At 38.6% G+C, this 13,576-nt stretch overlaps 1 protein-coding gene across 2 annotated transcripts in view; it reads right to left on the bottom strand.

Moving 5' to 3' along the window:
• The window catches only part of septin9b (septin 9b), a 48,964-nt gene that overhangs the window by 17,868 nt on the left and 17,520 nt on the right, over positions 1 to 13,576 (bottom strand). The window contains exon 1 of one of the 2 annotated variants that reach the window (XM_056459053.1): positions 11,367 to 11,623. The exons of the other annotated variant lie outside the window; for it this stretch is intronic. Within the exon in view, the coding sequence (XP_056315028.1) occupies positions 11,367 to 11,388 (22 nt within the window). The 5' untranslated portion in view covers positions 11,389 to 11,623. Of the gene's footprint in view, positions 1 to 11,366; positions 11,624 to 13,576 lie in introns of those variants that run through there. 2 annotated transcript variants of the gene reach the window in all.

The following is a 13,576-nucleotide window of genomic DNA, read 5'->3' as shown; positions in this document are numbered from 1 at the left end:
GATTAGCACTGTTGCCTCATAGGATATAAACTAGAATGCCCCTAGTTTATATCCTCTCCAAACCTGGCGGCATTTCTGTGCGGAGTTTTGCTCGTTCTCCCCGTGCTCGCGTAGGTTTTCCCCGGGTCCTCCGGTTTCCTCCCACAGTTCAAAAACAAGCTCTCTAAATAATTAATCCAAAATATTTTAGCCAGGCTCTGAGTACACCTCTTCTCAGCATCAATATATGACACTTAGCTACAATAAGCAAGGGGGGAGTCATCGAGATCTACCTGATTTTTGACGATATTTTATGAAAGGATGAAAATTATAATAATTGTTTGCTTTTATGATACATATAATGTAATTGACTACACAAGGATAAATGAATTTTTACAGCTATGATTTCAATCATGTAATGTGTTCTATGTAACATTTATTCAGGTGACTAAACAAGTAACTAAAATAAATGTACAAAATTGTCTTGCTAATCAAGCTTTTGAAGATTGTTTGACAGTACACAAACAGGTTTGCTGAAACAGGCTGGGTAAAACTTTACTGTACATGAGAGTGGGTCCCCAGGAACAGGGTTCAAAATCTCTGAACAAGTTAAATACAGTGGGTACAGAAAGCATTAAGACCCCCTTAAAATTTTCACTCTTTGTTATATTGCAGCAATTTTCTAAGATCATTTAAGCTCATTTCTTTTCCTCAATGTACACACGTAACCCCAAATTGACAGAAAAACACAGAATTGTCGGCATTTTTGCAGATTTATTTAAAAAGAAAAACTGAAATATCACATGGTCCGAAGTATTCAGACCCTTTGCTCTGACACTCAAATATTTAACTCAGGTGTTGTCCATTTCTTCTGATCGTCTTTGAGATGGCCTTACACCTTCAATTGAGTTCAGCTGTGTTTGATTAATGTTTGATTGTCAGAGTAAATGAGAATTATGAGTTCAAAGGAACTGCCCAAAAAACTTAGAGACCGAATTGTGGCAAGGCACGGATCTGGGCAATGTTACAAAAAAAAATCTTCTGCATTTAAGGTTCCTAAGAGCACAGTGGCCTTTATAATCCTTTAATGGAAGACATTTGGAATGTCCAGAACCATTCCTAGAGCTGTCTATCCAGCCAAACTGAGCTATTGGGGGAGAAGAGACTTAGTGAGAGGTAAAGAAGAACCCAAATATCACTGTGGCTGAGCTCAAGAGATGCAGTTGGGGGATGGAAGAAAGTTGTAGAAAGTCAACCATCACTGCTGCCCTCCAAGTCAAGGCTTTGTGGCAGAGTGGCCCGTTGAAAGTCTTGTTGCAAGACACATGAAAGCCTGCAAGCAATTTGCTAGAGAGGTGAGAAATAAGATTCTCTGGTCTGATGAGACCAAGATAGACCTTTAGGCCTTAATTGGTATGTGTGGAGGAAATCAGGCACCGCTCATCACCTGTCCAATACAGTCTCAACAGTGAAGCATGGTGGTGGCAGCATCATGCTGTGGTGGTGTTTTTCAGCTTCAGGGACATGACGACTACTTGTAATCGAGGGAAAGATGAATGCGGCCAAGTACAGGGGTGATAATCTTCACCAGAGTGCTCAGGACCTCAGACTGGGCAAAAGGTTTACCTTCCAACAAGACAATGACAATAACCACACAGCTAAAATATGAAGGAGTGGCTCTTCATGATCATTTGGAACAATAACTCCGTGACTGTTCTTGAATGGCCCAGCCACAGCCCTGCCTCAAGCCTAATTGAGCATCCCCGGAGAGACCTAAAAATGGCTGTCCACCAACGTTTCGAATCCAACCTGACAGAACTGGAGAGAATTTGCAGGGAGGAATGGCAGAGGATACCCAAAATCCAGTTGTGGAAAAACTTGGTTGTATTATCTAAATGATCATATCAAAATGGTGCTTCTACTAAATACTGAGCAAAGGGTCTGAATACTTCGGACCATGTGGTTATTTCAGTTTTTCTTTTTGATAAATCTGCAAAAAGTCAACAAGTCTGTGTTTTTCTGTTAATTTATACTTTCAGTACTATATACTTTTAACCCAATTTGTTTAACCAGGTTAGTTCACATACTTAAAATAAAACAATGAACAGACCTGCTGAAACAGCTGTTTGTATTAAAAACAATGTGCTTTTAAAAGTTATATGAACTGACATTTACTGATGTAGCTACAGCTGTTTGGCTGAGCTCAGCTTAGCATAAGAGCTTCATTTGGCTTTGGTTTCTGAAGAAAAGCCAGCATAATTATGGGAACATTGACTATCCATCCTACCCACCTGGATTTTAAAAAGTGTTTGATTTTTGGTTATAGTAATATGTATGAAATCCTGAACTTCATGCATTCCTAAAATAAACTTTTACTCCAGGCTGTATTAAGTCTGATCCAAGAGATATGACAATTGGACCTCTGCCGCACACGCACACACACACACACACACACACACACACACACACATACACTGCTTGTCTTTGGGCTGTGTGGTAAAAACTAGAATACCCAGAGAAAAGCCATGTAAACATAAGGAGAATATGCAAACTTCACAAAAAGCCAATATTTTTTTTATGCAAAATTTTTATGCAAAGTTTTTTATGCAATATTGCAAAAAGCATATAAAATATTATGGACTTGAAATACACAATTTTAAGGACTTAAACTTGAAGCATTTTTAAAATGTAAAAACCTTTAGCAGTGAATCACATTGACTCTCCTTTGTGACTAGCTGCTCACTACTGATATCACATTTTCACTTTTAAATGCTTTGTGGAATAACATCTAGAATGCTGCTTGAAGTCAGACATCGGACCAGTAAATTTGGGGCTGAGTGACAAGATGATAGAGTTGTGTCATTTGACCACTTCAAGATGGTGTCTACAAATCTGTTTTACTGAGATTAGAGCAGAGCTAAATGTAAACATAAACAACATTTTTAGAGTACATATTGACTGGGTACCCTACTAATAAAGGCTATTTCTGAGATGATATTAGCTTTAAGAGCCATTTATAATGTAACTTTTTTTTTTCTTCATCAGTGGTTTTCAAAAGACAGCTAATGTTTCTTTTTTTTTCTTTTAGCTATAATTAGCCCACTAACACAAACTATTTACACCTCATCTAATGAATATGCAACTGTGAAGTTGGAAGAAAGACATTTCAAAAACTAAACTACCAAAACGGCTGAAAAATATATGATTTGTAGTTGAAAAGAATAGGGCTCCTTTGTATTTGCAGATGGTGGCATGGTAGCACAGTGGTTAGCACTGTCACCTCACACTAAGAAGGTCACTGGTCCGAGTCCTGGCTGGGCCAGTTGGCATTTCTGTGAGGAGTTTGCATGTTCTTCCTGTGTTGGTGTAGATTTCCTCCAGGTTTCCCCCTCACTTCAAAGACATGGGCTATAGGTGAATTTAATAAACTAAATTGGCCATAGTGTATGAGTGTGTGTGACTGGGAGCGTGTATGGGTGTTTCCCAGTACTGAGTTATGGCTGGAAGGACATCCACTGCATAAAACATATGCAGTGGATAAGGTGACGGTTCATTAAGCTGCGGTGACCCCTGATAAATAAGGGACTAAGCCAAAGGAAAATGAACGAATGTATTTGCAGATGCACAAATCACTTTTTTCACCAAATATCACGTTGATGTGTGGTGCAAAAGAGATGGAACGCAAAACATACAATACAACATACACAACAACAACAAAAAAACAGCACTTCAGACCCATAGCAGCAGATTCAAGTAACGTTCTTTATTCTTCGTTCTTTATTTGTGATTCATCCAACAGGTCTTGTGAAACTAGGGTTCGAAAAGGTGTGAATGTTGTTTTGTGTTTGTTGGACAGAAAAAAAATAGCTACACAATTGCAAATTTACTTTGTGAGTAAAAAATTCTGATACACCTTTACAAATTTGTTCTTTGAGTATAAATTGACCAATACTCATTTGTGGCTTTTTTACTTTTTTATTTTTTACAATTATAAATCGTACTTTTTCAGCTGCTTGGTAGTTTTGCACAATTTTACTGCTAAAGTTCCCAGCCCTGACTCTGTCTGGAATGTGGCATTGGTATCAAAAACTGAATTAAGAGAGACAGTTAATGATCACTGTACAAACTAGGGATGGGTAACTTGATACCCAGTATCGACACATGTCTCAAGCATGTCCATTATGTCTCATACTTCTTTTCCATTTATTGCTATGTAATTACTTTTACTATTTTCACTTATCATGTAATATGCAGATATAGCATAATTGTTGTGACACCGTACAACAATAGTTAATATTTTTACATTACTGGGATGATTGGGTGTAAGGTTGGGGTAAGGGGAGATGCTAATAAAATACAATTTAATGGGTAATTTAACAAATAATATAAAAAATTATTGTTAACTTTTAGCCGTTTGCTGCTGTATTTCTTGTAGCAACAACAATCAATTTGGGTGTCCTGAAAGTAGACCGTTTTTGATTATCTCCCCCTAAAATCCTTTCTCCCCAACTTTAATGCTCTACTTTAAAGAGAATTTAAAAAATTACAAATTGTACGTGAGTACATACAATGAACATACTGTCAGGAATCCTTCCGGACTGTCAGATTCATTCACTGCACCTTCACAGCCCCAATCACCAGAATTCTAATCACCTTCACCTGTTGCTCATCACCCCGCTCATGCTACATAAGCCTGGAATATTCATTTATTCACTGTCGCATCTACTTATTAGAATCCAGCCTCATTTTTCTCCATCTTAATATCCCTTACCAGTTGTTGTATCCTGTTTGCCTGTCTGTCTGCTCACCGGTTCAATAGTATCTGGATGCAGCCTTTATGATGCAAGCTGAGATTGCATCGCTTAGTGATGCAATGTCAGCCACAATGCACTTAATGGAATTAGTGACGTCACTGTGAGAGGTAGGGTTAGGGGTGGGATTAGGTGAGCGCATTAAAAAGCATTGGATGCATCTTATATTGCATCTGCATCGAGTCTACAGCCAGACCCCTCTTCCCCTCTCTGTTATCCTGACTGTGATCTCGTCCTTTGATTCCTGAGCTGTGTTTACCTCCATTGGCTTCATCTTGTGTCAGTTACCAACTGAAGTTAAATCCTGTTTGTTTGGTTTTCTTCTGTTATGTTGGTATTGATGATATTTCTGTTCTGAACAACCTCATTTACATTAGGTTATCATTTAATATCCATTTTCTTTCTTCTTTCTTTGCGCAGCGAATGCCCTTCCACTCCGCAACCCAGTATTAAGAAAAACCCATACACTCTCGCATTCACACATGCACTTATACACTAAGGCCAATTTTGATTACTCAATTCTCTTATACTGCATGTCTTTGGATGTAAAGAAAAATGGAGCACTTGGAGGAAACCCACACAAACACAGAGAACATGCAGACTCCACGCAGAAATGTCAACTAGCCAAGCTGGGACTCAAACCAGGGACCTTCTTGCTGTGAGGTTCTAACCACTATGCCACTGTACAGCCCATGAAATTTGGAGTCAGAAATCGTATCAGTGCGCACACACACTAGCCGCCACCACCACTTGCCAATGACATATGTGCTTATTAAATATTTAAATAAAATATTGCAATTACGTTCCAGTGAACAAAATTGTCAACGAAATATCTGGGGTAGATTTTTTTTTTATTGACCACCAGATAGTAAAATCGCACTGTGTCAAAAGCTTTGAAGTATCATTGCAGATTGTTGTAAAAAATACTCAGTGCTTCAGAAACTTCGTTAAGCACATCCCTATTAGCAACAAAGCCTGATTGGACTAGCTTGGATTTGTCAACTCAAAACAAAACTCTGTTTTGGCCTTTTGAAAACATAAATACTTTCTTTCTTTTCTGACATGAGCAAAGCAAGCGTCAGAAACTAAGCATCATTCAGATCAGGCCAACTGCAAACAAATTTCATTTGGGAAATTGCAGCATAAGGGAAATCACTAAGCTGCTGCAATCACTACTGGCTCAACAGAACAAGTGTAATCGTACTCTCTTTTGCTCTGCATTGTGTTGTGAAAAACGAGAGGACACCATTTTGAGTCTGCACAGAGAATGCTATTATGTTTACAACAGATCGGCAGCCTCCACTCCTCATACCATTAAAATGTACACTCTTCAGTTAGGGGAGCAGGTGGAAAAAAAACGAAAGAGCGAGAGGTGCCACGGAAGGACGCGAAGACAGGAAAGAGAAAAATAAAAATAAATCACAATTACAAAAGCCAGCATATGAACTGAGACAATCCTCACATTACATCGCCAAAATAAAATTCATAAATGCATATATACTGCACACAAACAACATTCAACTCTATTGTACATGTGAAACTACTTTCAATATTGGCCTGTAAGCACATAGCAGTGCTGAGATAATTCTGTGCTACTCTTTCTCCAAAACTCTGCCAAAGCTGTGGGTATTCAAAGCCTTTAAACACCAGTGTTTCTAAAGGGTAAGAGTTTCTGTTATAAAATACCAGAATAATAATTACTGACAGTGTTTGGTTTGTGTGTGTGTGTGTGTACTGTATACTTCTGTGATCATGAGTCATTCAGGATATCCCATACGCCATTTTAAATGGAACAAAACCAGTACCTAAGTGCCAGGTTTGGAGGTCACTGAATGCAGGATGCTCACTTTAAAACAGTAGAAATAGCAAAACCACGTGACTAAACTGCTGGATGAGTAATTGTGCAGTTACTTTTAAAGTAATTCAAAATGTGTGCACAGATGCAGCGTGTGACCATATGTGTATCATTGTAACTAGGTCATTGGCTGAAAAACGTTTTTCTGTACTTGAAGATTAGATTCATAAATAAAAGCACAAACTCAAGAGTATGAATGTGAACTTTGCAATAGAGCTTTGAAATAATAACTTGCTTAATATGTGAAGATAAGCGACCGCTTAGGGCCATAGAAAATCTGAAGGCCCCCAAATAAATATCCTTAACTATAAATACATATCATTTTTTTACATAAAAACAAAAGTTTAATGTTTATTATATCTGCACAAATGTATCCCCCACCCTCAATCAAGTCCAGCAGTTAAATGTAGGTAAAGATTTAGTTTTTAAAATGAAAAAAAATGTATGTATGTATACATGTATGTATGTATACACACACACTTTAATGTTGGTGTCGTGTTCACATCCCACCCCTTACTTTAGTGTTCCTGGTCAAAATTGACCGGTCTGTTTTAACAGCTCTTATATAAGCACAAACAAACATTTTCGCCACCAAATTTTTTAGCTGTGAACATAGTCTCAAAGTAGTGTTTAACATGAATTTATAGAATTAGACAAAAACTGCTGTGAAAAATACATATAGGCACTGGAATACAAAAGGAGCAATAGATGACAGAAGTCAAAAGTACTTTGTTTCGTTATTAATAGACAGCTCGCTAAAATAACTATCACAGGGTCTGACCAAAGAAATTAAAAATCCATCTGAATGATTTAACATACCTGTCAACATTGGGATGTGAAAATAAGGGATATGACCCCCCCCAAAATAATAAACGAAATAACAAAACACTTAAACTGTTAGTAATACATTTATTAACAAAAGAAAAAAAAAAATTAAACAGTATGCATTAGCAGCAAGTAAATTAGCAAACAGTTCAGTTTATAATAGCTATTCATTTTAATAAATAGAATCAAGTTATCAAATCTCAGTAATCTTTTCACTGTATAACTTACACATTCTGATTAAAGAGCAGCAAACGAATCTCATTTCGATTTTTCGTTTGATTACATTAAATACCTGAGGTGTCACTTTAAAAGTGCACACACACACACTGTGCCGCTGGTAGACAAGGAAGACAGAGGTGGTTCGCCTTTCACAAGTTTTATTCAAAACAAAGTCACTAATCAGAAAGGGAGTTCAATGGACTGATGTATATGCTGTTTTGATCTTCAAACAGCAATATGAGCGTCAACAGTTGTAGCATTCGATCTCACTAGAAGGTCGCTCTCAATAGACACAGTAGAGGAGAGTACAAAGACAGTTCATCTAGTTGGTAGTCAATCTTCTGGTAAACACAACACAAGTATAAGCATTCGATCTCACTAGATGGTCACTCTCAGTAGACACAGCAGGTGAGTATACAGATAGACCGTTCATCTAGCACACTAGATCGACGAGTAGGATCAGTAAGCATACAATGATCATCTGTTAATGGGTATACTAGCACACAGTTCATCAGAGTGATAGTAGATCTTCTAGTAAACATCAGACAAGAATAATCACTTCCCTTGATCAGTATGAAGGACTCGAAGACTCATAAGGAACATCCATGGAAGAAGGTGAGAAGCCAAAGGTGAAGACAACAATCTGACTTCAATACCGGCCAACGAGTGAACGGAGAAGGTGGGTCTTTATAGTGTCCTTGGGTTATGGGGAACAGGTGCAAGTCATTAGAAGTCTGGTGAAGGTTCACTTGATTGGATGAAGGTGGTTTGTGATGGAGAACGTTGAATGGGTGAGCAGGAACGAGCCGGGGATGTGACACATATAACATTATAATGAAAGCATTCGATTGATTTCCTAACTGTTTATGTTTGTGTTGAAAAAAAACCCCCACCAAGATCGACATCTTTAGATGTTATTATTATTAATTATGTGTATGTCTCGTCAAACACGCACTCTAAACCCAGACTTTCGCTCCACTTCTAATCACGTGTACAGAATCCATTTGGGAAGTGAGCGTTTATTTATCACTATGGAGCGCGTCAGCTGACAGTCACACACCGTTAATGTTTTGAGGATTGCATAGGAGGGACGACGACACCTGTAATGAAAAGGAAAGGGAATCCCGTCGTTTTTATATTTATGTCAAAGTGTTTTCATGCCTAAATAAAATGAAAGCACAGAACAGACTCACATTTAATATCAAGGGGCAGCTCTTGGTGGTTCGGCGGTATAGGTTGCGTATAGGGAGTATTGGCTCTTTAATGTTTCTTGCCACCCTTCAGAGAAAGACTGAAAATACAGGAGAAATATGAGAAAATACCTTTACGGGATGATAGTAGGATGGAACTGTAAAATATGGGAGAATCCCAGGAAAAATGGGAGGGTTGACAGGTATGTTTATCAACCAGCAAAGCCTTTCCTGCGTACTGAGTGCTCGAATTTTCATTCAGTCCTTCAATTGGACTATATTAGTGTACTAATATAGGGAATAGTGACTGAGGGTATAGACGGTGAGCATAGACACAAAACTAGCACTATTATACTTTGGTCATTTTTGAGCAAGATGCTAATGGTCTAATCCAAGAAAATAACTGATGCTAAGCTAAAAGTGCTCCTGCTACACCCAGAGATTTTCTGTCTAAGGGATGAATTTAGTCTGGATACCCATGCATTTCACTTTTGACCGGAAACACTACAGATGTAACAAGGTTGATTAAAACACTCAAAATTCAATGAAAGAGGTGATCATCACTTTTATCTGTTCAAGTGCACAGTGTGGAGGATATCTTAGGTCTTGAGGTAATCAAATGTGAAACACAATATTTATGAGCGTTTTAAGTTGTAAATCGGTCAGATTTGACCCAAACACGACTAGAAGGTTATTAGGTTGTGAATTCATTTTAAGAAACAAATCATTTAAAATGTTTTACACTATGCTTTACATGTTTTTATTATTTTTTTGCATTAGGACAAAATGTAGAAAATGAGTGACTTAAGAAAAAAAAAGTAAAATAAATCAATTCAAAATAAATTTAAGTACAAAAGGTACATTTTAGAACTTTTGGACCCCATGGCTGGAATTGCTTAGGGCCCCAAATCACTAAATCCACCCCTGTTTATATGTTGGCTAACATATGCTAAAACACTTCTCTCAAAAACATAAAACAACTCCTGATTATTCTATTATTCCATTTTCACTGCCAGTGTAGACATAATATCTCATTCCTCTTTTAACAACACATACACACACAGTAGTAGCACATACTATCATCACACATATGATTTGTTAAAATTGCATTAGCATTCCAATACACTGCGTAACATGATCAATGTTTTTTTAACTGTCTGCTTGCCATCCAACTATCCTAACTAATGTGTTGTCAAGTGATATAATCTTAAATCTGAGCTCTGAGAAGAGACATGCAGGTTAAAAAGATCTAGTATCCTGTGCCGTATCACTTTTTAAAACAATATGTTGTGTTAATTACCATGGTAGCATGTACAAACCAATGGATACGCAAAACCAGGAAGCAACTCTGCCCACAACTTCCCCAATAAAGCTGAACTTACACTTCGGAAATCTGTTCCCAGCTCTGATAACACACACAGGCTCCAGCACATCATAACAGCTTTGCACACACACACGAATACTTTTTAATAAAAAGACACTGCCATTTCATTTTTAAAAAATAAATAAATAAATGTCTCTCAGTGGTCACCAGTTAAACTGCCACTTAGGCTAAAAACATGAAATGCATGAAAACACGCAACTGCAATTTTTTGGATTTCTCCATTTTAGATTAAATATCATTTTACCATTAAAATAGTAAGTGCAATGTGTGCAATTCTAATTAATAATTTATTAAAAACGTTTTACTGTTTCTGGGTGTGTTTAAGGTGTGTGGCATTGCCCATTAGAACAGCTGATGTTACAGGAGCTTTAAAGATTTGAGGCATGCCACACAGCAAACCCCACCCTGCACAGCTGCTCTGAGGTCTGATACTGACACAATCCTTACAGAAGATTCTGCTGAGTAAGCTAAACCTTCTCATTGTGTCACTGATGCACAACTTCACTAGAGGCTTGTCCACACACAGGCTGAGTGTTCTCCTGTCTTGCCTTTTTGTTCATTAATAAATAGCATAACTATTTAAGACACACAATAGAAACAAGAAAATTCTTAAAATTTTAGAGTGAGAGAAGTAAAAATAAATGACAAAACTGAAAGGCAAAAACTAAAAAAAGGTTCTACAGTACTTCCTTTCCCTTGGTTATGTGTCTCCTGTAAAAAAACTAATAGTAAAATGAAATAAAAATAAAATAAAATAAAAGCCACATAGAGTAAAACAAAAGGTTCTGTGCATTTTACAAATTGAAAATTTGATTTCCTTTTGGTATGTCAGTTAAAGTACAAACAGGCATACATGACAATTAATTTACATTAAATGCTGTACTCTCAAACTTGACTGATTTGGGTTCAGCATAATACATAATAAAAAAACGAGAGCAATGATTTTCACAAATGTGCCTGACCTACCAGCACAAAGTGGAAATAACATACGCAGTTCTTTCAATACTTCTGTCTAAAGACAAAGCTCTATGAGAAATGTAAATTCAATTTACAAACATTCTCATTTTCATCTGAATGAAAGAGAATGACAAATCTTTACTTACCAGCTATTCTGTCTCGCTCCATAGCTGGGTTATAGCTCCTAACAGCCACATGTGGTTTCTAGTGTTTCTCCTCCTCTCCCTTTATTTGCAGACTTCCCCTTTAGCTTTTTCCGAAAGTTTAGTCACTCTTCCTCTCTCTCTCTCTCTCTCTCTCTCTCTCTCTCTCTCTCTCTCTCTCTCTCTCTCTCTCTCTTTCTCTCTCTCTCTCTCTCTCTCTCCAATCACATTGTTTTTCTAATTTTCCCTTTCTTTCTTTCATGCACATCTTAAAAATTGCTCATTGTCTCACTGACAAGTACATTCATTGGGACTGCCCTGACATGTGCTGATCATATGGCTTCATTCGATCTTCTTTCGCCTTTCTTTTGACCTCTTTTGACACTGAAGCTTTATTGTGTCTCTGAGATGGGGATAAGCCATGTGATTCTATAAACAGCCTCATGCGCTCACCATGACAGCGAATGAGAGAAAACTTTAAACCACTGTGTTTTAAAAGCTGAAGCATCATGAATTGCTTGTTCATTAAAATTTTTTAGTATTCTGTTATATCCACTATTATATACTATTAAAGTTATTCAACTCCCTTTTAGGAGTTATTATAAGCATTGGGATTTAAAATTTCAATAAACCGCTAATTACTCTGGTATATGTTTTACCAGCAAAAGCCCTTCTTGATGCAACTCCCAGTGCATAGAAAAACCCATACACACTTGTTCACACACTATATGGACAATTTTATTTTATCCATTTCACCTTCTATCTACCTACTGTAGACTGTGGGGGTAACCAGAGAACATGTAAACTCAGAAAGGCTTCCAGACCCAGCTGGGACTCAAACCATTGAACTTCTTTTGACATCAGAATGATCTCTATCCTTCAGTAAAAGTCTAATGCCCCAAAACAATGCTCTTTTGCTTCAAAATATTTATAAAGAAATCAATAACCAATACAAATGAATTGTAAATATTAATATGTCTACCACAAAGTCTTCTGAAGAAACACAAATGCTATTTAACATATTCAATTTAGGATTGTATTCATATCCAGTATACAGAGCAGAAAGTATTCACAAATTAAATCGTTTTCTTAAAAATTATACAAATAATGCCCTAAATGACCATGTAACAGTCGTTTATTAAAAACCTTTATATATATAAAAAAAAAAAAAAAAAAAAATCATACAAGGAGAGTCTAAAAATCCTTTTGTAAGAAGAACGTTACGATTACTAAAGTAACCCTTTGTTCCCCGAGTGGGGGAACGGAAATGCTATGTGGAAACTTCCACTATGGGGATTTCGTCAGAAACCAATCATCTGAAAGAGTATAAAAACGGGCCAATGAAATGCCAATGAGTTGCCCCATACGGTTGATATACGCTACCGCCGCCGTGCTGTCCGTCCTGACCAGCACATGTTGCCCCCTCAGCACCGGTAAAAAGCGGCACAGAGCGAGAAACACTGCCAACAGCTCCAGGCAGTTGATATGCCAATGCAGCTGGGTTCCCTTCCACAGGTCCGCAGCAGCATGCCCGCAACACACAGCCCCCAACCCGTACTGGAAGCATCTGTTGAAACGACAACATGCCTGGACGCCTGACCTAGGGGCACTTCGGCCCATAGGAAGAAGGGGTCCCTCCAGGGGGTGAGGGCGCGGTGACACAGCGCAGTGACAGTCACTCGGTGTGTGCCCGCGTGCCATGCGCGTCTGGGGACCCGATCGTGAAGCCAATGCTGTAGTGGTCTCATATGGAGCAATCCGAGTGGCGTGGCCGCGGATGCCGGCTCGATTGCATGCTTTGCCAGGAGGACAGCAATCTCCTCTCGCAAGACAGGGGCGGACGCGAGGCTGACCCTGGTGAAATACACGCCCGTGAACCTGGGAGGCCATTTCGCGAACTGAATCGCATAGCCGAGTCTGATCGTACGGATAAGCCACTGCGATGGGCTGGCCCGCGCTAACCAGGCAGGCAGAGCCCTTGCAAGTGGCCCCATCTGCACGATCGCAGACGTGCCAGCGGCGGGGCAGCGTTGAGTGAGTGGGCTTACCCGGGGAGCACTGGGGTCCCACGGTAGAGCAGGAGACGAGAGACCAGCGCACCCAAACTCCAAAGGAGGGACTGAGAGTGGGAGAGACCATTCTCTCGCGCTCCGTGAGCCATTGGCGAAATGCACCGATCCTGCGAGCTGGAAGACATAGCGTCCCAGACTGGC

Source organism: Danio aesculapii, chromosome 6 (genome assembly GCF_903798145.1).
Source record: "Danio aesculapii chromosome 6, fDanAes4.1, whole genome shotgun sequence".
Taxonomy (NCBI): domain Eukaryota; kingdom Metazoa; phylum Chordata; class Actinopteri; order Cypriniformes; family Danionidae; genus Danio; species Danio aesculapii.
Note: the sequence above shows the minus strand (reverse complement) of the source record. Positions and strands in the feature narration are given on the sequence as shown.